Genomic DNA, 27,143 nt, shown 5'->3' on the forward strand with positions numbered 1-27,143 from the left:
AATTATAAATTCATCCATAAATAACTTATTTTTCAATTGACCATAATAATTTATACATTTTTAAAAGTTATCTTTAAAAAGTACTTGAATTACACATATATAATTATTTATAAATAGTGTATGTATTCAAAAGTAACATTTTCCATGAGACTTCCCTTGTAGAAAGTGAAAGAACAAATAATGTGTACCTTGGCATATTATTTTCATATATTTGGTAAATTAATGATGAACAAAATGTGAAACTATCAGCTCAACAACTCCTTAGTTGCTCAACTAGGAAATGTGGAGTTGGATTTATTCAAGAGAAATCTCAGACGTTAAAAAGCATATTCTAATAGAAGCAAAGCCAAAAGAGGTCCCCTTTCTCCCATAATTGGATTTTAAACCTCTCATTTTCAAACTTAACAATAATAACCCCACTTCTGCCACCCTGTGTAAATATATAAATGCTTATATATGGCTAAGTATAATGGTTTTCACTGCATATTTAATAACGATAAAATGTTACTGATTTCATTGAATGTAATTAGATACAATTTGTTGATAACTATTATAATTTTACTTCTCCCAAGAGCTATAAGCTTTATGTTTAAATTATAAACCTACATCAGTGACTTATACTTGTAAATAATTTCAGGTTAAATTAAGCGTTTACTTTCATTGGCTTTTTGGATTTCATGTGTTCTTTTACCTTTTGGATGTGACATTTCTGCAGTTAACTGAAATGTCTTTATCCCCCCCAGGACAAGACGAGTGCCTTGAGCCTGAGCAACGTAGCAGGCGTCTTCTACATTCTGGTTGGCGGCTTGGGCTTGGCAATGCTGGTGGCTTTGATAGAGTTCTGTTACAAGTCCAGGGCAGAAGCGAAGAGAATGAAGGTGGCAAAGAGTGCACAGACTTTTAACCCAACTTCCTCGCAGAATACCCAGAATTTAGCAACCTATAGAGAAGGTTACAACGTATATGGAACCGAAAGTATTAAAATTTAGGGGTAGGACTTAGGGCCGACTACAGTGAGTGGGGGATGCATCCTGTGAACGCAGTGTTGTGACCTGTCTGTCCAGTGGTGGTATTGCTTGCTTCTAATTAGAGCTTTATATTTTTGAAAACTTCAGTGCAAATTGGTTCGGTTTTCTTTGGCTGCAGATGTACTGTTTGAAACTTTATGTTGCCAATAGATATCTGCATTGCAAGGGTCAGAAAGATAAAAAACAAACCAGAATTGCTCTGTGAAATGATTTAAACCGTATATTCTACCTGAAATTTGGGGGAAATTGGAAATTAGATCTGGGCTTCTTTGCATATCGACTGGGCAAATATTTCTTGTAACAGTTCAATTTTAGGGTAGGTGCTAAAAAATAAGCACAAAATCTCTTCCAAGTGACCAAAACCCAGACAGTTGCCTATTTTTGACAAGGTCATATTGTTTTCTGAGGACCAACACATGTAAAAACTCCAAGGCACAGAGTATGTGCTCAATGAAATTTGGCTCCTCTTCTAATTTGTTTTACATTAGTCATTATTCTACATTTTTAAAACATGAAATCCCACTTTTTATTTATCCAATGGTAGTCCTTGAGCCAGAACTTTAAGGAAGAGTGATGATCAGAATTTTGACTACAATTCACATTTATTAGATGAAATTCAACTTTTATGCTCAAAGTATCACTAAGGTAAATAGACATTTTAGGCAATACAGCAGTTTTTCCATCCGAGACATCAGCAATATTTGTGTCCTATAAGAAAGATTCAGAAAAAGATAAAAATTGCAGTGAGTCATTATGAGCTTTTTTTTTTTTTTTTCATTTCAATTGCTTTTAAGCAATCCAGGTCAGCACCACTTACTCACATCCTCTCATCATGGCACAATAAAAAATTGTAAGCATTCAGTAAAATATAGGAGATGGAGGTTATTTTTTTAAAAAATCTAAATGTGCACTTCTTCTTTCCTCTAGTAATAGGAAGTAGTTTTAAAATAAGATCTGAAAGGATTTGTTATTGCTCTTCCTAAAATCAGGACTCTGAAACCCATTTTCTAAAATTATCTATAATAGCTAACTGAATAGGCTGCTCAGTTTCATTACAATGATAAATCAGTCTTTGAACTTCCAAGAGATATTTGGTACTTGATGTACCCTAGAGTCAAAAACCCGATATACTTTCAGTAAGAGGTACATCTGAGTTTACACCATCTAAACACACTTGATTTTTATATTTGTTTATATGAAAGCTTTTGAAATACTTGTATCTTAAAGCAAAGAGCCAATGCCATCCCTTTTAATCAAGATATAATTGCTTTCATCCATAATATAGAAATCAGTGACTGAGTACAATAGCACATAGATAGTTCCAAAATGATTCTTCCCTAATTTTGTGAAAAAAGAATTAAGAACTAAATCCTCAATTCACTCGATCCCAACATTGTTAGCATGTCTTATAATAGCAAAACTACAAGGTGGGATAATATCAAGGTGTCTTAGCCATTAGAGGAATGCTTTCATCTTAATGTTTACAGAGTTGATGAGAGACTTTTTTCAAATTGAGAAAAACAATACTTGATTAGTTTTCAGAACCAATTATTTGGACTGAATTCTGAGATGAATTTTGTAAGATGTCCTTAGTAGGTTTTGTTACCAGTTCATTAAAACTGACTTTTCTTTGACATAATTAAAGGCACTCCAGTCATCATCAGCAAGGTACAAGGGTGGGGAAGCAAAGCAAGTAAAAAAAGAGAATTAGAAATTTTTAGAAAGAAATACTATGTATGCTATTTCATTTCCAAGTTCAGGGAAGTTATTAAAAGGAGATGTAAATTTGTACATCATATATATACAATTTATATATAACATTGTATGGAGTTACAACTTGACATTGAAGTTCACATGAATTGCCTTTAGAGGTAGATTTGAACATTTAAGACAATACATTTCAAACAAATAGGAAGCATTCGTCTGACATTTTAAAAGACAGTGGCATTCAAGATAAATGAAATAATTGGTGCCTGTCAAAACTTATAAGTAAGCAGTTTTTATTGTACTCTCAAATTAAAGGAAAACTTCCATAAACTCTATGACCATAATTATGGAAATGATTGGTAATTCAAAAGTAATATTGCCCCAGAATCCCAAAAACAAAACCTGACACCTTCAATCTGTGGTAGATTCTAGTAAAAAGTGATCATCCCTCAAGGGAACATGAGCCACAGCAATCCAGCAAAACCCAGACCATATGTAAAATTACTAGAAAGTTTTCCAGTTTGAAGAGCCTCAAAAGGTTCACATCAAGATGAATAGAAATGGCATTTTATGGAAGATGCAGATGATGTTTAAGTATAGGAAATAAAAATGCTAAAACAGATTTAAAGAAAAATAAGTCAAAATTTTATTAAGTAATACACTTCATTGCATTAATCTATAAAAGAGGAGGCTGTATTTGAGATTATATGGAATTGTTCAACCTTTGGAAGTTTTCCTTTCCTCACAAACATGATTAAGAAAAGAAAGAAGGCCAGGCGCGGTGGTTGACGCCTGTAATCCCAGCACTTTGGGAGGCCGAGGCGGGAGGATCACGAGGTCAGGAGACCGAGACCATCCTGACTAACACAGTGAAACCCTCTCTCTACTAAAAATACAAAAAATTAGCTGGGCGTGGTGGTGGGCACTTGTAGTCCCAGCTACTTGGGAGGCTGAGGCAGGAGAATAGCATGAACCCGGGAAGTGAAGCTTGCAGTGAGCTGAGATCATGCCCCTGCACTCCAGCCTGGGCGACAGCCTGGGTGAGACTCTGTCTTAAAAAAAAAAAAAGAAAAAGAAAAGAAAAGAAAGAAAGAAAGAAAAGAAAAGAAAGAAAACAAAACCAGATTTTTATGGTAAAAGCCTTCTGTAAACACTTTTTAAAAATTACCATGCTTTTATTAATGGTATTTTAGCATTTTTCCTCTTGAAGAAAAATTAAAACAAAGCTAAACTAGTGGATTTTAACAAATAATTGTCTATTTTACTTAACATTAAATGTTGAAAGGGAATCTAAAGAAGCATATTCAGACTTTGATCTTGGTTTTAAGTTTAGTGATTAGTGGGTACCTATGAATTCTCTGGAACTATCTTTCCTAAATCTCTTGTTAAACAAGAGATGAGTGGTTTGGAGACTCTGAGTGGTTTGGGGACTCCAAAGATTTAAGATGGGCTAATACATTGGTTTGGATTAGACTCATAGATACTCATTTTTCTTGTTTTCCTCAGCATATGGCTTTATCTAACTAATATAAACTTCCTAAATCTGCTCCCAAATTGTTTTCTTTAGAAGATTATGAAAAATGCCAATGTTGTAACCAGAGTGTTCCATATAGTTAGGTACTCACTAAAGGGTTCTGACCCCCAAAATGTCCATCTAAAACACATACAACTGAAAAGATTACACTAGAAAGCTATTTAGCATCTTGATACCAAGTCTTGGCTTATGGTTCTTAAATCCATTTTGTTGCTAGATTTTCTTGATGTAAATAGTACTGCTTTGCTAATGCTTCTTTTTATACACATACCCAAAAGCATATGTTCTCTAATATTGAGTAGAAAAATATTCACCTCCAATAAAACAATCTCCCAAGAGTCTCACTTCAAAAAACGAGACTACTGCAACCATGTATCCTTTTTAGTTCCTTTGGTGAGATTATTCTATATGAGTGAGGATCTTGATTAAAATAGTGGGCAATGTATTCATTTACATTTTTAAGGTACCATTTACATACAATAAAATCTACCCTTTTTAGTGTACAGATTTAATAAATTATTAATAATTTTAGAATATTATCCTATCAGTTTCATTTACAAGAAAGAGAAAAAGTATCTTCCTATATAAGATCATTCATCCACTCAACAAATATTTACTGAGTGCCTATTATGTGATAAATAAAAGTCAGAAGAACTTTGATTTCAAGGGGCTAATAGAAGATAATCAGGTAGAAGTGTTGTTTTTCTCTAAAATCCTCGTTATATTTCCATGATTTCTAAATATAAAAGCGATCCATGTTTCTGTAAAGACCGTATCCCCAATTCTGATTATGATGATAAGCATTAATTTTTAAGACTGTTTACTGAAACAGAACTGTGATATTGACCTTGATTTTGTCACTTATATGTCATTACTAGCAATTTGACTTCAACTTTCTGAAGTTTTCAGAGTAACTGATCTGTAAACATTTTTATTCCACCAGTTTTTATACTAGTTACTGATTTCATTACTTAATATATAATTATTCTAATATTTAAGCTCCAGGGCAGAATAAACACAGCGATGGAATTTCCTAAAGATTTGGATAAACTTGAATTCACAACAGGGAATTAGATACATGATGAGTTGTGAGTTATGAACTAAGTCATAACAAACTTAGGGAATCGCTACTTTACCCTATTTTCCTCTTAAGTTATAATTCTAGCTACTAGAAAGAATTTAGACAGTGAATGGACAGTAATGAGACTAACATAATAACAGTGCCTGTTTCTCCTTTGTATAATGTTATCTGCTATCTAATGGATAAGGAACAGGAATTTACTGATTTCAGTTCCCTGACTCTTTAACCTCAATATGGGAGGCTTCCCAGTGATGACCATTCAGTTGGCTTTGAAACATATCCCTTTTCAGTGCACCCCTTTTAAATACAGTTCTTAAAATATGGAGCCTTAGTGTCCATAACTGCATAGAGTGAACTATATGTCACTAATTGTGCTGTTCTGGGTCATGTCTATAACTGGTATGAATGAATGAAGTGTCTGTGGATAGGTCTGTGTTATAAAACAGGAAGATCTGTCACGAAGTCTATACATATAGTTTGTTTAGGTACTTCATTAGTTCTAGGAGTCTAATCCTTGCACTGTAAAGACATTTCATAACAAGGAAATACTATCTAAAGAACGTTGTCAAACATAAAAGAGCTTTTAAGCTCATCCAGAAGTACTAAGATATACAGTGCAGCAAGTTAAAAGATGTTTCCTGCCCAGATTTACTAACAGTAGTTAAATATTATGATTTTAGAATGAGTTTTTCCACAGGTAGGACCACAAACTCTAGACAGATTCATTCTTCGGTGTAGTTAAGCTTTCCTTTCCCTGGATAAGCAGTTTTCATATGACCAAAAGAACATGGAAAAAAATGCAGATGTCTAATTATTGATATTTCGGTGTTTGTTGTGGAACATTTTGTGGAAGAAACAGAAATATGGTAACACTCCGCGTTCTTTCTGCTTCCTTTCCATGCAACCCAGCTGACCTTTTCTGAAGCCATAAGAAACAAAGCCAGATTATCCATCACTGGGAGTGTGGGAGAGAATGGCCGCGTCTTGACGCCTGACTGCCCAAAGGCTGTACACGCTGGAACTGCAATCAGACAAAGTTCAGGATTGGCTGTCATTGCATCGGACCTACCATAAAAACCAAAAAAATAATTGAGTGCCTTAATTAAACTGTGTTGGTGACTGATGGAAACGCAGCCCTGAGGAACACGCCACGCGCGGGTCTTTGCTAAACCAATCCTTTGGCTGAGAACGGGAAGTCCGTCCTAACGGGCTGGCAGGACATCAGCAGCAGCAACGTGTGCATGAGCTCAGCTCGGAAACCCAAACTCAGATTTTATATCAGGAAAACTCACAATTTAGGTTTTTTTCGGGGAGTGGGTGGGGGAGGGATCTGGGATGGGCGTATTAACAGCAACAAATTTCATTCGAGTGGACTCAAAAACTAATCAGACTTGCGAGTTAGCGCATTAAACTGTGAAGTTCTTGCTCAGAAAGGCCTTTGTCTTCACCGGAAAGGATAAAATAGTTATAGAAGTCCGTGAACATGCTAACCTGTGTCTCCAGAACACCCATATAGTCCATGGAAGAAAATCCAGCTGAGAAAACGAATCACCAAACTGTGATAAGAAAATAATGAACAAACATGTAAATCCTGTGGGGGGAAAAAAAAAGGAAGTATTTACACTTACTTTGGAGAAAACAAATACTGAAACATGCTTGCTTTTTAACTGACGTAAATTCAGTAGAGGACAACACAATTCTTTTTTCTAACCATCTTAGGGAACAATACATTGCAATAATTGATATAAATGCCATCACTGTAATAAACTTTAGAGACTTTTTTTTATAAAAGTTGTTGGTCATCTTCTTGTTTGCTGTAAACTTCACTCTGTCACATGAGTTGGTTCACAGATTGCTTTTGTCTCACAACCAGGAAGAAAAGCAAAAGGAAGAGAACGTTTAGGTTCAATCACCAGTCTGCAGTGTAGATTCGGAAGAGACTATGGGTCACTCATGTTAACAGTATTATTTATAATCTTCTGTGTACAAAATTGTGGTTTTTGTACCCACCAAAAATAATAAAACAGCAGATGTTCTTACAATATCTACAGAGCTTAAAAGTTTTTTCTTATCCTTATAAAAGTTACTTGAGAAATTATAAGACTATAAGAGAGATTGTAATAGTCGTGGGCCATAGTGGAAAATGTAGCTAGCCCTCATTATTTTTTGCATACTAAGCGACCCCTCTTTTTCAGATCTTTGACTCATTAACAGATTAAATTGTCAAAGATGGAGTCTTTGAGTTGGGGAATGAATCACTGTCCTAACAACAACATACCTTGTAATTGTGTGTTGAAATTTTACTTGACTGTATTTTGCTGCATACAATTGTGTGTCTCTTGGGCTTCTCCCCTTATTCCCATTGTTCCCTTTAAATCATATGAAGGCATTCATAATAGTTTGGGGTAGATAGCAAATGAAGAATTAGTCTTTGTTTTCAACTGGAAATTGTAAAGAAAATTATACCCATGTTTATTTATAAAAGTCACCTTAGGTATGAATTAAACTAACATGGTTCAAAAGAAGGTTTGATTCATTTGAAATAATAAATAAGTACTCTAATACAGATAAAAATCATGTACTTAGGGTATTGGCAGAAAGCACAAGTTAGGATGATTTCAGAAGTCTGGTCTTGAAGGATGAGTTGAGTTTTAATAGGAGGAGAATGTGTAAAGACCATATGAGTGAGCAGTGGCCCAAAGCCATGAACATCAATGGCTCATTTAAGGAATGAATGCCATTAGATGGGCTAGTGAGAGCACAGGGTATGATATTATGGAAAATAAAGTTGGAAAAGCTGAAGGATTGATTTTCTTCGATCAACTCTCAAGATCCCATTCCCCATTCAATCTCTGTGCTGCAGTAAGAGCAATCTTAAACAGTATAAATCACACACACACACACACACACACACGTCCCTCAGGAAAAATTTCAAGCTCTTGAGAAGATCACATGAGCCCCTTCATGACCTGGCCCTTGCTTATTTCTTCCAGGACTTCTCTCACTTCTATCCAGCTACTCCCGTCAGCAAATGAACCTCCAAAGCAGCACATGGAGCACTGCATACACTATTTCCTCAGTGCGTAACTCCTCCCTGTCTCCTCTTTATCTGACTAACGTGTAGTCATCCTTTAATACTCAAATTGAATTTTACTTGCCCTGAAAAGATTTCCATGGCTATCCACCACCTCCCTGCCTGTGAGACTGAGTTAGGTGCCCTTTTTAATGTCTTTCGCCCATCACGGCACTTACCATACTGCGTTGTAATTGCCTGTGTACTTGTCTGTATAACTACTAGACTGTAAGCTCCTTGAGGGCAGGGACTGTGTCTATCATGTTCACAGTTGTATCCCCAGCACCCAGCACAGTGCCTGGCATATTGTAGGTGCTTAATAAATATTTGTTGAATGAATATGTGAATTGAATTGAATTAATTTAATTAAGTGAAAGCAGAAAAACAGCATCTTTTCCTATTAAGAGTCTCTAGAGTATATTTTAAGTAATATGGTCCCCAACTTAATGAGTGTTTGACTCATGATTATTCAAGTTAATGATGATAAAAAATGATATGCATTCAGTACAGTACTCAATAAGTTACATGAGATATTCAACACTTAGTAATAAAATAGGCTTTGTGTTAGATGACTTTGAGGCTGATATAAGCGTTCTGGACACATGTAAGGTATGCTAAGCTAACCTACTACGTTCAACAAGTTAGATGTATTCAATGCATCTTCAACGTATACTATTTCAACTGAAGATGGGTTTATTGGGATATAACCCCATTGTAAGTCGAGGAGCATGTGTATATGGTGAGCCAAATGAAGGTTGCAGGTTGGCTGATTTTGTAGTGTTGTCTATGTCACTGGAAAGCATGGCTTAAAAAAAAAGTTGATCTGATAAATTTTCTGATCAGATGAGGCTATATTCCATGTAATTATATATAGCTGTGGATCATTTGTTTGACTGGATAAACTGTTGTTAAAAAAAAAAAAAAAGATAAAAGAAAGAAAGAAAAAAAACCCAGAACAGGGTTTTGGTGTGGTTTTTAGCCATATTTCCAAAGGTATATTTCATTTAAGCCTCAGAGTGTATTCATGATATTAAGTTAGAGAGTTATTTCTTATAGTAAAGAATAATTTTGGCCAAAACAAAATTTTAAGTTTGACATCAGTAAAACGGGCTATCTCTCTGGATTCCAGTCTGGTGACATGCTTTAAAACTAGGAAATATGACTTTAAAACATTCATGTTTAAGTTAAACATAAACTTAACTTTTCATTTAAAACATTTGGTCCCACAAAGTGAGGAACCCAGTTACCAAACAAGATCACCGTGTATTGATTCTGAACATATTGGCTAAAGCCAACTTTGAGGCTAGATCAGCTAGTTAAATGCATTCAATGTGCATGTTAGAAAGATCTAAAGAGCCTTCAAGAGAACAACTTTGTTATACTCAATTCAATAACTATTTGTTCAAAATGTACTTGCAGACTATCAACTCATTCCATTTCCCTAAAGAATAGCACAGAGTAGTTGTTCAATATATTTTTGTCAATTCATAAACAAAACTTTACATATTGAGTTAGTATCCATGGAAAAAAATATTCGGATAATTTTCCTAGAAAGTAAAATATCCCAGTTTGCGACACCAGTGAAGTGGTGATAGGAATAAGAACTAAATGAAAAGTGACATCCAGGAAAGTTTGTGAAAAACAGACAAAAAAGTGCAGATTCATCTGCCTTATACCTATTTAAACGATGCTGCCTGAAAAATGTACCTTTTCATACACGTTTATAAAAGGATTTCAGTTTCAGATAGTTCAGTGAGCTAGAGAACTTTTGTAAAACCAAATGCAAATATAGTAGGTGATACAATTATGTATTTTCTAAGCAGCTAATACCTGTAGTCTTTTCAAAGGAGAACTTTTCTTTTTTGATAAAATATTTTAATAAATTATAAAGAGCAAGAGATAAGACTCAAATTGTATCACAAATAGCAACAGAAAACCCAATTGTTTTCCATGAAATAAGAAAAGCCTGTTTGTTGGTCTGTCTTTGACTTTATTTTCCTTTGGGGGGGAAAGTAGATTAAGAAAATGAGGAAAAGTAAAAGATAAAAGGAAAGAAGACATTTAGAAAGCAGAAAGCTGGGTAAAAGACCCATAGGATCCCCCTGGGTGGCCAAGAGGACTTGAGAGAACAGAAAAGTTCACATATAATTTCTACACTGTTAGATGTGGAATGTTCTATGTAATCTTCTTCCTGTGACATGTGTGCCTCCAGTTTAAGTTTCTCTACATGCCACAGACTGGCATTTGTGGTTACCTTGAAAGAGGGAATCAAAGAGAAAATTCTAAGTCCCATGTTTCCGTGGATGTTAGGCTATAAATAACCCTAAAAATATGTCTCCTTCCCACAGAGATATGCAGAAATCTAGATTGGGATTTTCCTTCCATGTGGCAAAGAACAAGGGTTCATTTGATTTTTTCTGAATCTGAAGAAAATGGCAGGTTGACGAAACCTCCATTGCATAAATACCTGTTTTTTAGCCACTACTACTGACTAGAAAGTGTCATCAACAACAAAGTAAGCAAAAAACACAGAAAAATATATAATATCACTAAAGAAAATTTTTGTTAAATCACAATGCCTAGTATATGGCTTGAGGGAAAAGGTTACTTAAGAGTTTCATAGTTCCGCAATCCCAAGTATGAAGACAGCCTGTTCAAATAATATACCATTATGCTTTCCTTCTCAGAGTTTGTATATTTCACCAAAACTTCTGAAGTTCCTAAACACTTGTAATGGCTTAAAACTGTGTCTGTAGAACATTATTTGTGCAGTTGGTAGGTCTGTAGTCATAGGCAATTAGTGTTTCAATAAATCATTTAATGAACTGTTTGACTAAATGAATAAAGAAATGAATGAATAAAGACCTTCTAAAGAATTTCATGATCATTCCCTGTATAAAAACTTCTGCCAGCTCCTCAGAGTTAATTTCCAGCATAAATGTGAGTTTTTCAGCATTTATTTTTAAACAAAGAAGGGATTTGGAACAATTTTGTTCACAGCTGGCTCAATCTAGAGATTTGCCTAATCCTTTGGCCACGTTAAAGTAGTACTGTGTCAAACTTCTAAAACAGGGCATTTTAAAAATCCCATCTGCCTGAGATTTTCGCAGAACCATACTTCCCACCAATATTCTGTTTTTACATCTAAGCATTGTCAATGTCAGCCAGCATCTTTACGCTTCCAAGACCACCATCAAAGTAGGTGGCTGCAGGCTCACTGGGATTTGCACAGGAACTGGTGGCACTAATTAGAGATAAAATGAAAACCCTGAGGCTCAACCCAGTAGGTCTATATCCATGTCATCCTTGGTCACAGCCTCACATCAAAATCATTCCAATACTCTCTCTTTGTCTTGTCCACATTTTCTTCCCAATATTCTTCTGCACTTTTCTTCCTTCTCCCCATTCATCTTCCCACCGCTTTTCTCTCTCTCTGACTTTGCCACCATTCTCCCTAGGACCCTCATATAAAGTAAGGAATCCCTTAACACCCTCAAGTTCTCCCCAGAGCACTGTCCCATCTCCTGATAATACCACTCCGTGTACCACAAGCCTAGAAGGAAAAGGTATGTCAGTCCTTACAATTACAGCCCACATATAAAAATCCCTCCCCCTGAATGTTCTCAACACGAAGAAATAATAAACATTTGAGATGATGGCTATGCTAACGGCCCTTATCTGAACACTATAAATTTTATATATATATATCAAAACATCACTATGCACCTCACGAATATGTACAACTATCGTCAATTAATCACTATGCACCTCATGAATATGTACAACTATCGTCAATTAAAAATTAAAATTAAGGCCGGGCGCAGTGGTTCAAGCCTATAATCCCAGCACTTTGGGAGGCCGAGGCGGGTGGATCACGATGTCAGGAGATCAAGACCATCCTGGCTAACATGGTGAAACCCCGTCTCTACTAAAAATACAAAAAAAAACTAGCCGGGCGTGGTGGCGGGAGCCTGTAGTCCCAGCTACTCGGAGGCTGAGGTGGGAGAATGGCGTGAACCTGGAAGGCGGAGCTTGCAGTGAGCCGAGATCGCGCCACTGCACTCCAGCCTGGGCGACACAGTAAGACTCCGTCTCAAAAAAAAAAAAAAAAAAAAAAAAAAAATTAAAATTAAAACATGACAATAGGCAAAAAAATTTCTTCTCATCTAATAATACTGTCAAAATGCACTGCCTGCTTGTCCATTTTTGCCTGTTGACTTATCTGTAATTGCCTCACATTCATAAATGATTTTGGCATTTGGCTTATTCTTCATGTGCACCCCAAGTTATATTATCATCCTAAACAACTTCAAGGTCAGTACAGATGATTCATCTAACCCTTAGCCCTACAGTTCTTTGACTTCCCATGGGTCTTTGCCTCTATGCTATTTGCACCAAAGGAAATGCATCAGACCTTGTGATTGTTTACCTTCTCATCTTGCTTCAGATGATGACCCACTTCTCTTCTTCCTTGCACACCCTAGTGACTGAAAAGAGTGGCCTTTAATCCACTATTGAACTCCTCTACTTGGCTACGTCGCTTTACCAAAATGTTCTTCCCAAGGTCACCAATAAATATCTTGTAGTCATATTTAAATAAACATTTCAATATGGAACAAAATCAAAATGATCTCTTTATGTATTGGCATGGATGATACTATTATATTCCCCATAATTCTCTGCTTATTTCTTCTCAGTCTATTTTATATTCCCCATTTCCCTCAACCAGTCCTTACATGTTGCTATTACTCAGGGTTGTAACCTTTGCCCCCTTCTCTTCTCATAGGAATATTCCACCTGGATGATGTCACTATTATCAAGCTGTCTACAGTCACCTATACACTATCAACAATGAAATCTGTGTCTTCCATTCAAGTCTTACGTACTCAGTTGCCTACCGTTTATCTCTTTGACTTCGCTATTACAACATATCAAATTTCCTCATTTTTCACTCTACATTCCCACCTCCTCTGCATCCCTGTTTCAGTGAGTGGTATTAGCATTCATCTAAACTCCCAAATCATGAGAATCATTCCATAACCTCTTTTCTTCCTCATTCACACATCCAATCAATCAACATCTTAAATTCTCTTATCTCGCATCTCTCCTTTCTCTGTCACATACTCGTCATCCACATTGTGACTGACTTGATTCAGGGACTCAGATTTTCTCACTGTTATTACTACAACTATCTCCTAATAGGTTTCCTTGCTTCTTGCTCACTTATATCCCCCTCTAGTTGACTTCCTACATGGCTACCAGAGTAATTTCCCTAAAACATAGATATGATCCTGTCACCTTCCTGATTAAAATAACTCTATGTCCAATATATGAGGCCTGTCAACATCTTCAGTGTTGTCTGTCACCTACTTTCCACTCCAATAACGTTAAATCACTCACAGCTCCAGTTTCCAGAATGCTTCATCTTCTTCCCCTTCTAAGTTTTGCCAGTTTTTCCCTCTACCTGGATTGCCCCTATTTCAGACAAGATGTCCAATTATAATCAACAAAATCTACTCTAGCTTAGTTAAGCAACAAGTACATTTGTTAATGGAAATGAAATAGTTTCCCAGGTGGGTGAAGACAGAGAATCAGTGCTGAAGGCCAAGTAGCCAAGAATGATACTCAAATCAGGCCACTGATCTGCTCCCAAGCCATGTCCAACTAATAGTGGACACATATATGGAAGCTGGCAGGAAGGACATACAACATGAGAACATAGAACACTGCCGCTAGGACTTCTTTTTCTACTGCCTCTGAAGTTGGGATGCCTCTCTAGTGTACTCTATTACCTTCACAGGAAAGAGCTCCACGTATGGTCTCTTTCCAATTCAAACCTCAGGTAGGAGTATCTAACTGGTGGAGCTAAGTCACATGCCTATGACATAGCAAAAAGGGAGACCAAATACTAGCTATTACTAGAGAACCATAATGTGGAATATATACAGAAAATTATTCAAAAGAAGCTGAGTGGGCACAAAGTGTTGCATATTGCATTTTTCCTTTACACCTAATTGCTACTCAGTCATCAGGAAGCATTCTAAACACCACCTCTTCAGGCAGATATTCTTGATTCTCTTAGTTTGGAGATCCTTTTCAAAAAATTTCCGTAGATCCTACGTTTACCTGTACAATAGCACTTATACCACTGCTACATGATTATTTTATCAACTTCTCCACTCTTTGGTTCCACAGGCAACAATGAGTAGCAGAAAGAACAAATTCTCAGCATTAGAATCAGACAAAACTAAGTGTGAATCCCTGTTCTGACACTGACTCTCTGACCTCTGGAAAAAGCCTGTTGTTCACATGCAAAATAGGAGCAATAATACCTAGCATTTGATGTGGCTGTGAAGTTGAGAATAAATGTTTATAAATTGCTTATCACAGCAGCTGGTAATAGGAGCTCAATAAATGAAACTATACTTATTTCTTTCTACAGCCCTGGGCTTCTGCTTCTACGAAATAAAACACTTCAAAAATGTTACTTTTGCCCTAACAATAGGAAAAAGCCTAATCATCTACAAAATTATATTTTTTGTTATAAATCAGAACACTGCTCATGGTGACCAAGTAAACTGAATTCCAAAGAAGGACAAACCCCTTCAAAAAGAGATGAGCTACACAGTTTCACAATTGGTACAGAAGAAAGGAAGTGGGCTGTACTGGCAGTAGCACAAATGGTAAGAATAATTCAGGTAAATATTAACCAGTTCTTAAAGACCAAGTGTTGGCGAGTTTGTCAGTTTGACAGTTGAGGTTGCTGAACAAAGAGAATTTGAATTCACTTGGAAGCTGCTTCTTATGACCCTCCACTGGATAATTAGAAGAAAGAGTGGGAGCAGGGTAGGAGACCAGACAGAGACTTCATTGGAGGGGCAGGTGTGCAGGAGATCAACAGCAGCTACTGGGATACTTAACATGCCTGACTTCCCAGATCCTTATCTTCTACAAAGCAGAAGGCTTTTTAGGCTATCAGAGGAGGAGCAACACATTCTTTCATCTTCACATCACAGACAAAGACCCATTGACTCTAGAGAAGGAACAGAAGCAAAAATTCTCTACCCCTGGTAGAGAGGCAGGAAACTGTCATGAGCCCAAGATCCTACACCTGTATCATTCGGAGGGACACTATGATGAAGAGAGGCAGAAAACTCCCACCCAAGATCAACCACAGTTTTCCTTCCAGGAGTTGGAAGGGTAGAAATACTGAGAAAGTCCCATCCCTGAGGCTAAGGTGAAAATTGCCTGCCTAAGACTGAGGCTGGGCAAGCACAACAGAAAATTCTAGCTTGCTTCCAATACAAGCACAGCATTGATTAACAAACAACACCTGTCTGCTACTGAAATGAAGGATAAGAGCACAGTGGAATAGAGGCCTCCACTGTGGCAAAGGAGTGCAGGAATGAAGGCAGAAATAAGGAGTAAGAGAAAAACCCTCTTGAAATTCAGCCTCCACCTTAGGCACAAGGTAACAACAGCTTATTACTAGATGACTTTCAAGCTGTCACTGAAAGTGATGATAGCAACAACAAAACCCAAACTCAGCTCAACCCCTAACTAGATTTACTCACCTCTCCCCAAAACTAAGTCCTTACAGAAAAAGAGAAGAGTCATTTACATATGTGTTGTATAGTACTCCCCTCAGTCCCTATTGTTCTTCTCCTACAAAGTCCAGTATTTAATTTTTGAAAAGTTTGAAAAGCAACAAAGCACACTTTGGGAGGCCGAGGCAGGCGGATCACGAGGTCAGAAGTTCGAGATCATCCTAACCAACATGGTGAAACCCCACCTGTACTAAAAATACAAAAATTAGCCAGGCATGGTGGTGCACCCGTGTAATTCCAGCTACATGGGAGACTGAGGCAGGAGAATCACTTGAACCCAGGAGGCAGAGGTTACAGTGAGCCGAGATCATGCCACTGCACCCCAGCCTGGGTGACAGAGCAACAAAACAGTAACTCATTGCCAAGAAATAAAACAATAAGTAGAATCATACTTAGAGACCTAGATGTTGAAACTATAACACAGGGACTTTTAATAAATGCTTTCATCAGAATTCTAAGATGACCTCTAGTGATGTGAGCCCTTCTTCTCTTCTTGAGTGTAGGTGAGATTTGTGAACATGACAGCGTATCACACCTATGATTATGATATGCTACATGAGAAAAGATTTTTTTCAGATATTAAGGTCCTTAATAAGTTTAGTTTATCAAAAGGGAGATTATCCTAGATGGGCCTGACCTAATAAGGTGAGTTTTTAGAAGGAATTCTAGAGGTTCAAAACAAGAAATCAGACAGACGTGCTGCTATTAGTCTAAAAGAAAGGCATCTTATAACCTGCCATGTGACAAGGATCTGCATGAGTCTAAAACACATGTAAAAGTAAAATTGATGACAACAATTGCAAAAAAATGGGAGAGAAGAATTTGAAGTATACTATTTTAAGATTCTTGTACTACATAAAATAACAAATATTATTTAAAGGTAAATTTGATAAGTAGAACCCTAGGGATAAGTTTCCCTATTGTAAACCCTAGGGAAAACACAACAAAAAATTCTATTAAAGGCATAACTAATAAGTTATTACTGGAGATAAAATGGAATCGTAAAATAAAACTCAAAAGAAACGATGAAAAGAAAAAAGGAACAAAGAAACTGATGGACAAATAGAAAACAACTAGCAATATGATAGATTTAAATACAGCTATATTACTAATTATGTTTAATATAAATGGTCTAAACATTCCTGTTAAAGACAGAGACTGCAGTTAGAAGAAAAAGCAAGGCCCAACTGTATGTTCTGTACAGGAAATCCACAAAAAATGAAACCACAGCCACAAATATAATTTTGTAAATCCTTGATTCAAATTACTGAATGAATGAATAAAATTTGTAAATGTCAGAAAAATATAACATGTGAGAAAAAAAATTAAATGGTGAGAAGGTGCAGAATCTGACCAAAGCTGTGGACGTGTATATATCTACAATATTTTACCTAAAATTTAAGGTGACTCACAAGCATCCTCTTAAAATCTATCCATATATACTCCTAGCTATACATGGATTGCAATTTTATCAATAGTATTTTCAAAGTCTAATTCTTTGTTTATTTAATTTTCAAGTGAATTTTATGTTGCAACAAATGAGGTAAAGAACTAATAAGGCTCTAAACTTAATCAACAGTTTACTGTGTGTAGTTATGCAATAACTCAAAAACACTAACCTTGTGTGGTTCTCTGCTATACAATAGACAGCAGAAAAAGTATTCAAGCCTGATATTTACATGATTGTTATGTACATATTGAGGTGAGAATAGTTACAGTTAATTATTACCATTTAATTTAACTGTTAAATGTATGTGTTAATGTAAGTGTATGAAACATAAATTGTTTCATACCATTTTAAACCATTCACTCATTCAAAATGCATTTGTAGTAGATAAGAACATTAAGAATGTGCTATTTATTTGAATACACCTAATTCCTTTTCCAAGGTCAGGATTAAGATGAGGTAAATGTGGCATTTGCTTCAAGCATAAAATTTAAGAAGGAGCCAAAAGACTCAGTATGACAGAAATTTAAGCTTCTGAGTCTTTGCTTATGCAGTGCCCTCTAACTGAAAGCTCCTCTCTGCTGTTTGTGTCTTTGCTAACAAATTCCATCTAGGACTCAGCTCAGGAGTCACTCATTCTAAGACTTTCCTGAACACCACCCTTAGGAAAAACTGGCCCTTGTACACGTTTCTGTGAGATCACTTATCATCTGTCTACTCTAAATGCATTCACTGTAAGCCAAATCAAAGACAAAAACTGTTTCATACAATTTTGTAACTTCTATGCCAGTACAGGCACCCAGGAGCACTTTATAAACACTGAATGAAAGAAGGGAGGGAAAGAGAGAAAGAGGGGTTGAAAATGAAGGAGGTAGAAATAAGGAGTCATCTAATGACAAAGAAGGGAATGGATCATTATCTGATGAGAAAACACCCGGAGTACAGTTTTGTTTAGGTTCTCTAGCTACATCAGTTAGGACTATTTCAGTTTGTTTTTTTTTTTTGTTTTGTTTTGTTTTGTTTTTTTGAGACAGAGTTTCACTCTGTCCCCAGACTGGAGTGCAATGGCTTGATCTTGACTCACTGCAACCTCTGCCTCCTAGGTTCAAGTGATTCTCCTGCCTCAGCCTCCCGAGTAGCTGGGACTACAGGCGCATGCCACTATGCCCAGCTAATTTTTGTATTTTTAGTAGAGACGGGGTTTCACCATGTTGGCCAAGATGGTCTCAATCTCTTGACATCGTGATCTGCCTGCCTCAGCCTCCCAAAGTGCTGGGATTACAGGCGTGAGCCCCGTGCTCGGCCAGACTATTTCAGTTTTAAGCAACAGAAACTCCAACTCAACTAGCTTACAGCAAATCCAATACAAAGAAAATAGACATATTCTAAAATTACACTCTGGATTTAATTTATGGAGCTATTACTAACGGACAACATAGAAAGGCCAATGTCACTGAAAAATGTGTATTACTTGCATTTCCTGAAAGAAGAGGGCATGCCACAACACACCACACCGGGCTCAAGAGATGCATAGGGTTTTGGTCAGGAAGCAGAAGCAGTAATGAGGGTAAAGACCAGGCCACAACCCTTATTGCCATTTCCATGGAAAAGGCAAGGCAGGAGAGGATGAACAGTTTAGCATTAATCAGTTTGAATCATTCAAGTGGGCTCTAGGCCCACCTAGGTGGACTGTGATTATCTAGTATCTGGCTCTGAGTTGATTTAGGGCAGGGGAATTACAATCATGTGTCACTTAATAATTAGAATATGTTGTTCTGAGAAATCAGTCATTAGGCAATTATGTCATACGAACATCATAGAGTGCTCTTATACAAACCTAGATGGTGCAGCCTGGTACACACCTAGGTGATAATGGTAGAGCCTATTCCTCCTAGGCTACAGACTTGTGCAGCATATGACTGTACTGAATACTCTAGGCAATTGTAACACAATGGCATTTGTGTATCTAAACATATCTAAACAGAGAAAAGGTAAGTAAGAATGTAATATAAAAGATTTTAAATGGCACACCTGTATAGGACACTTACCATGAATGGAGCTTGCAGAACCGAAAGTTGCTCTGGGTGTCAGTGAGCGAGTGGTGAGTGAATGTGGAGGCCTAGGACATTTGTGTACACCACCACAGGCTTTATAAACACTGTATGCTTTGGCTACACAAAAGTTATAAAAATATTTTTCTTTCTTCAATAACAAATTAACCATAGCTTACTGTAATGTTTTTACTTTATATAAACTTTTTCCATTTTTCAAACTTTTTGATTCTTATAATAACAGTTTAAAACACAAACACATTTTACAATTGTACAAAAATATTTTCTTTCTTTTTATTCTTATTCCATAAGCTTTTTCAATTTTTAAATTTTTTTTGGTTAAGAACTAAGACACAAACACACACATTAGTCTAGGCCTACACAGACCATCAATATCACTGTCTTCCACCACCACATCTTGTCCCACTGGAAGGTCTTCAGGGGCAATAACATGCATGCAGCTGTCATCTCCTAGGATAACAATGCCTTCTTCTGGAATCCCTCCTGAAAGGCCTGCCTAAGTCTGTTTCAAAGTTAACTTTTTTTTATAAGTAGGAGTACATTCTAAAATAATGGTCAAAAGTGTAGTATAGTAAATGAGCCAGAAACACAGCTGTTTATTATCAAGTATTATGTACTCTACAAAATTGTATGTGCTAGACTTTCATACAACTGGCAGCGCAGTTGTTTACAACAGCATCATAGCACACATGTGAGTAATTTGTTGTTCTATGACTTTGAAACTACGATGTCACTAGGGGATAGGAATGATAAGTTTCATGATAATCTTATAGTATCACCATGGTATTTTTGCACGGTATTGGAGACAGGCTAAAATGTCTCCTTATCCTGTGCATGACTGTATTGGTTTGGTGTGTGAGAGTTAGATAAAGGAGGTGGTTGAGGCATATAGACATGGGATTGGTTGGTTTGCATATGAAAGGCCTGCTTGGCTGAGTCCTTTGCTATTTCTAAGAATTGACTAGCCCTGGTAAAAGCAGTCTCTCTTCAGTCAGAAAGGCCAAAAATACCAGAGCATTAAGAAATCAGAAAAGAATTTGCAAATATTTTTCCCATAATATAGATTGTCTGTTTACTCTGTTGATAGTTTCTTTTGCTGTGCAGAAGCTCTTTAGTTTCATTAGGTTCATTATCAATTTTTGGTTTTGTTGCATTTGCCTGTAAGGTCTTAGTCATAAATTGTTTGTCTAGGACAACGACTAAAAGAGATTTTCTTAGCTTGTCTTATAGAATTTTTATAATTTCAGGTCTTCCATTTAAGTCTTTAACCCATGTTGAGTTAATTTTTGTATATGGTGAGAGGTAGGGGTCCAGTTTCATTCTTCTGCGTATGATTAGCCAGTTTTCCCAGGAGCATTTATTGAATAAAGAGTATCCTCTCCCCATTGTTTATTTTTGTTGACTTTGTTGAAAGTCAGTGGATTGTAGGTGTGCGGCTTTACTTCTTTGTTCGTTATTCTTTTCTATTGGTCTATGTGTCTATTTTTGTACCAGTAGCATATTGCTTTGGTTACTATAGCCTTACAGTATAACTTGAAGTCAGGTCATGTAATTCCTCCAGGTTTGTTCTTTTTGCTTAGGATTGCTTTGGCTGTTCAGGCTCTTTTTTGGTTCCATATGAATTTTGGAATAGTTTTTTTCTAATTCTGTGAAAAATGACATTAGTAATTTGAAACGAATTGCATTTGAACCTATAGATTGCTTTAGGCAGTATGGCCATTCTAATGATATTGATTCCTCCTATCCATAAGTTTTTCTATTTGTTTGTGTCATTTACAATTTCTTTCATCAGTGTTTTGTGGTTACTCTTGTAAGAGAACTTTGACCTCCTTGGTTAAATGTATTCCTAGGCATTTTATTTTTGTGTATGGCTATTGTCAGTGGGATTGTGTTCTTAATTTGGTTCACAGCTTGAACGTAATTGGTGTATAGAAATGCTCCTGGTTTTTATATGTTGATTTTGTATCCTGAAACTTTACTGAAGTTGTTTATCAGTTCTAGGACTCTTTGAAGGAATCTTTAGGGTTTTCTAGGTGTAGGATCATGTCATTAGTGAATAGAGATAATTTGTCTTCCTCTTCTCCTATTTGAATGTCTTTATTTATTCTCTTGATTGATTGCTCTGGCTAAGACTTTCAGTGTATGTTGAATAGGAGAGGTAAGAGTGGACATCTTTGTTTTATTCTAGTTCTTAGGAGAAATGTTTCCAACTTTTGCCCATTCAGTATGATGCCGGCTGTGGGTTTGACATAGGTGGCTCTTATTATTTTGAAGTATATTCCTTCAATGCCTGGATTGTTGAGGGTTTTCGTCATGAAGAGATCTTGGGTTTCATCAAATGCTTTTTCTGCATTTATTGAGATAATCATAGGGTTTTTGTTTATAATTCTGTTTATGGGTGGGTCACATTTATTGATTTGTGTATGTTGAGCCATCCTTGCATGCCAGAAATATGTTCACTATTTGGGTGATGGGTTCAGTAGAAGTCCAAACCCCAGCATTACACAATATATCCATGTAACAACCCTGCACATGTACTTCCTGCAACTAAAATTTTTAAAAAAGAATACAGAAAATAAGAAAATATATAGTTAATATTGTTGTGTTGAATGGATGCCAAATAGACAAATATTGAATCTAAGAAAACAGAACTTGGAGAACTTCATAAAACTAAAAATTCAGAATTATTTGATAGTTCCTGTAATAAGTGAGGTTGATCCAGCAGTTCAAATGATGTCATCAGGAACCAACTTCTCTCCTCTCCCCTCTGCCTTCTCTGATAAGTTCTACATAGAGGCTTCCTAAATGTACCATTCAATGTAGCAAAATAGTTTAATATATGTCTTTGGATCTCTCATCTCCATGGGGAGCTAAGCTGTTAAGGGGAAGAATTAAAGCTTCTCTTTCTCAGAAGTTCCAGTAAATACCTTCCCATGCTTCACTGTCTCCAAATGAATTATGTGCATGTCTCTGAATCAACCAGTTCCAAATAGAATATATGAAAAGGCTTAAGCCCATCATACACTACCCCTAGAGCTCAGAGTCAAGTCAGCCCCACTTGGATTAAAAAGATGGGAAATGCAGTCATTCCTAGAAAAAAATTAGTAAGCCTAGGAAGGAGACATGGATGCCAAGCATCCCACAAAATGCCTGGTAATTATCATTTTTCACATTGCTGGCACCAGTACTTACATCACAATAGTAAAAGATTCCAGATTCCCCTTCCTTACAGGACAGTCTAGCATAGCTTTACCCAAGTAGTAACTGCACTTGTTTGGAGATGTTTAGAAAACAATATAAAATTTATTCATGCATATTTTACCAAATAGAATGACAAATATTACCAATATCATGTTGGTACTTTATCTAAAGCAGTGTTGACAAAAAGAGTCAAACGCTGTAAAATATTTAAATAGATTTATTCTGAGCCAAATATGAGTGACCATTGCCTGTGACACAACCTTCAGGAGGTCCTGAGAACATGTGTCCAAGGTGGCCGGGTGCAGCTTTGTTTTATACATTTTAGGGAGACATGACACTTCAATCAAATACACTCAAGAAATACATTAGTTTGGTCTAGAAGGGCAGAACAACTCGAAGCGGGGGTGCTTTCAGCTTATAGGTAGATTTAAAAAATTTTCTGGTTGACATTGGTTAAGTCTATCTAAAGACCTGGGATCAAAAGAAAGGAATGTCTGGGTTAAGGGGTTGTGGAGACCAAAGTTCTTATTGCAGAGGAAGCCTTCAGGTAGTAGGCTTCAGAGAGGATAGGTTGTAAAATATTTCTTAACAGACTTAAAATCTGTATTGATGTTAATGATGAAGAGGTATAATGAGGCACATTCGACCCCCTCTTCCTGTCATGTCCGGAACCAGTCTCTCAGGTTAAATTTTAAAAGTGCCCTGTCCAAGAAATTCCATTTAGATGGTTGGGGGACCTTAGAATTTTAATCCTGGTTTACAACAGTCTTTCATATCAAAAGCGATAGTATTTTAGTAGCACACCTGAAGTAAACTGGAAAATATTTAGAGGCATCTATACAGGACTTGGTGGAAATAGTTAATTCCATTTTCTCTATATTATGTAATGGTAATAGGAAATAAAAATAAAAATTACTATTGAATAAATTTCTTCATAACTTCCAAATAAAATATTTTTCAGACAACTTTATTGAGAAACTTGAGCTTGTTTCTGTAGCCGTAACTTTTTTGAAATCAGATTGTATACTTAAATGACTACCCATAATTCAAGACAAAAAAGAGATAATCTCTCAAAATTCTTGATAGATGACATCAATCAGAAATACTATCTGCACAAGTAGGAGATAAAAAAAATTTAAGTCATTTTTACAACCATTTGAAATTATACAACAGCTGAAATTATATTTAAAGGATGTAGTACATCTTACTTTTTATTGATGAATGTACTATTAAAAATCCTTGGCAAAATGTGAATGGATTTGAATCCGGTCAAATTTTTTCATACCAAGTATTTTAAAATAATGATACTGTCTTTTGGAGAATACACTTGCTTTATTGGAGCAGTCACTCTGAAACTGGCATGAATGCCATTAAAAAGCACATGCACCACAAAGGTTCAGAGGACTGATATACATATATGAGGATAGAGGTTCTTTGCCGCTGCTGAGCTATGCTTTGTAGAGCTGCCTTCTCCCATTCCCATTTCCCACCCACATGTACCATGGCAAGACCTTGGGCTGGGTGCAGTGATCCTTGAGCATCTCCTCCAGCAGCTTCTCAGGCTTCTTGTCCACAGTGGGCCGTGAGATACTCTGCAGCTAGCTACTGAGTAGATATTCAATGGGTGGCTGATTAACTCAGTTGGTTAAAGCGTGGTGCTAGTAACGCTGAGTAGATATTCAAACCTTCTTAGTCTCATTCCTACCACTTGGCAGAGCAGCAGGTGAATCAGCAGAAACTATGTGACTTACCTTTATGTCATGTCCCTGACAAGGCATCTTCTAGTTTGAAGACTTCCATTGACATTTCTAGGGCTGAGGCACATTTGGAATCTATTCATAAACACCTATTAGGAAGCACTGCCGTGAAAGTGCAAACTGCAAAATTCCCACTTCCAGCCTATTGTTGGTAACAATGTGGTAAATATGTTGTACAGTCAGGCAACCCATCTGTACCTCTCTTAGCTTTCACTCCCAATTTCATGTTACTTTCTTCAGTCAGGAGGCTGCTGAGATTGTGAGTGATTGGGTGTGGTAAGACTTCTGCCTCCATTGGGGTTCCTGTAGAAAAAACAGGGTGGTCCACTGGAGAACAGCTAGAATCCCAGGAGTGATTCCAGAAGGTAGAAAATCCCAAGAAGATCTTGGACTTTGGGGTTCTGTGAACTTGAAGGAGAAATTTACCAGTAACCTTATGAGTGTGTTAGATGTCAGTGACTCCAAAAGATAGAGCATAATCTGAACAGGTGGCCTGAGTCTTCCAAACTTGAAGCCGGGAAAGTCCAGGAGAGCAGCGTCTTCCAGGTGATTTGGGCAGGACTGACAGCCTATCCTTATCGCGCAAGACCCCTTTCAAGTGTTCCTGCATTAGGAATATATTAGCAGCAGCCAGGTACGGTGGCTCACACCTGTAATCTCAGCACTTTGGGAGGCTCAGATGGGAAGATCTCTTGAGACTAGGAGATCAAGACCAGCCTAAGCAAGATAGCAAGACTTTGTCTCTATATAATAAAAATTTAAAAATTAGCCAGGTGTAGTGGTGTATGTCTGTAGTCACAGCTATTTTGAAGGCTGAAGAGGGAAGACTGAGCCCAGGAAGTCAAGGCTGCAGTGAGCGAAGATCACATGACTGCACTCTAGCCTGGACAACAGAATAAGGCCTCGTCTCTTTAAAAAGAAAGAGGAGCAGGAGAAGGAGGAGGAGGAGAAGCAGAAGCAGAAGAAAAGGAGGAGGGGGAAGGGGAAGAGGAGGAGGAAGGAGAAGAAGGAGGAGGAGGAATAAAATTAGAAACAAGGTCAGAGCTTCACTGAATCATCAGAGAAAAAAAACAACTGCCAATCTGAAGAATTCCAGAAGGCAGAGAATCGGATTGAACAATCATAACATATATCTTGTCAAATAGAACTACTGGAGGAGAAAAAGAAACACTTGTATTGCTTAAAGTTTTTTTTTTTTTTTAATATGTTGAGATCCAAGTGAAATAAAATGTTATTAGATGGAAGCTACTTAACTCATTTATTCAAAAAATGAATTAATAATGTATGATGGGCCAGGCACTCTTTTCGGTGCTTGAGATAAAGCAATGAACAACACAATTAAAGATCCCTATTCTTGTGAAGCTTATATTCTAGCAAGAGAAGACAGACAATACGTGGTAATATAATACATAAGTAAATTATGTAACACATTAGAAGTGACAATGTTCTGGAATAAAAAGAAGAGCAAGGTAAAAGGGATTGCAACTGGTGGGGAGAGGGATAGTTTGCAATATTAAATAGTGTGGTCAAAATCAGCCTCATTGAGAAGGTGACATTTTAACAAAGACTTGAAAGAAGTGTAGGAGTAAATCATACAGATACATGAGAAAAAGGGTCTTTAAGGCAGAGTGAATGGTTAGTGCCAACACCTAAGAAGAGAGCATGCCCAACATGTGCGAGGAATGAGAAAGACACCAGAGTGGTTGCCTTGTTGTGAGGGGAAATAATAGTAAGATACGAAGTCCGAAAGGAGGTGGGGGACCAGATCACACATGGCCTTCTAGTCCATTGTAAGGCTTCGACATGGTGAGATCTCTGTCACTACAAAAAATAAAAAATTTAAGAGGTATGCTGGCATGTGCCCGTAGTCCCAGCTACTTGGGAGGCTGAGGCGGAAAGATCGCTTGAGCCCAGGAGTCTACGGCTGCAGTGAACTATTATCACACCATTGCACACCAGCCTAGGTGACAGAGTGAGACTCTGCCTCAGAAAAACAAAAACAAATAAGCAAAAACAGATGGGAAGTAGTGCTGGGCAGAAGAAAGAAGTCAAAAAGCTTTGGGTGTGAAGGGCTTTGGGGAGAGATGAATATCTAGGAATTATTCAGTCATTTTGTATGTGCTATTTTTAAGTGGGAGAGAGAAGAGCACATTTATACAGTGATGCAAATAATCAGATACATAGGCTGAAGTCGAAGACTCAAGAAAGGAGATAATTGATCATGTGAGTCTGAAAAGGTGGAAGAGGATGAGATCAAGACAATACCAGAACAGATTCTCTTTTAATAAGAGTAAGAGTTACCCTAGGACTACATTCATTGTAATAATACACTGAACATATGGAATTGCCAATATTTGAGCATTTTTTTAAATTTTTGCTTACTTACAAATTCTATAGGCTCAAGTTTCCAGTCTGCCCTTGCCCTACAGATTTCAGATTTGCAAACTCCCACAATTGCATAAGCCTATATATATATATATATATATATATATATGGTCTATACACACATATATACATACACCCACATATAGATATATGTATACATATATACACACACACATATATATGTGTGTGTGTGTGTATAGATAGATATATATATTTTCTGTCCATTCTATTTCTCTGGAGAACTGTGATAA

At 36.8% G+C, this 27,143-nt stretch overlaps 1 protein-coding gene across 5 annotated transcripts in view; it reads left to right on the top strand.

The window, feature by feature from the left end:
• GRIA4 (glutamate ionotropic receptor AMPA type subunit 4) overlaps positions 1 to 8,762 on the top strand; it is a 384,842-nt gene extending 376,080 nt beyond the window's left edge. For 2 of the 5 annotated variants that reach the window (XM_033205053.1, XM_033205057.1), the window contains exons 16-17: positions 744 to 878; positions 6,260 to 8,762. In XM_033205053.1, coding sequence (XP_033060944.1) covers positions 744 to 878; positions 6,260 to 6,424 — 300 coding nt within the window. In that variant the 3' untranslated portion in view covers positions 6,425 to 8,762. Of the gene's footprint in view, positions 1 to 743; positions 992 to 6,259 lie in introns of all 5 variants that reach the window. The other 3 variants (XM_033205052.1, XM_033205056.1, XM_033205055.1) reach the window with 3 other exon arrangements.
• Positions 8,763 to 27,143: the final 18,381 nt, after the last annotated feature.

This window comes from Trachypithecus francoisi, unplaced genomic scaffold (genome assembly GCF_009764315.1).
Source record: "Trachypithecus francoisi isolate TF-2019V2 unplaced genomic scaffold, Tfra_2.0 Lachesis_group8, whole genome shotgun sequence".
NCBI classification, from domain to species: Eukaryota; Metazoa; Chordata; class Mammalia; order Primates; family Cercopithecidae; genus Trachypithecus; species Trachypithecus francoisi.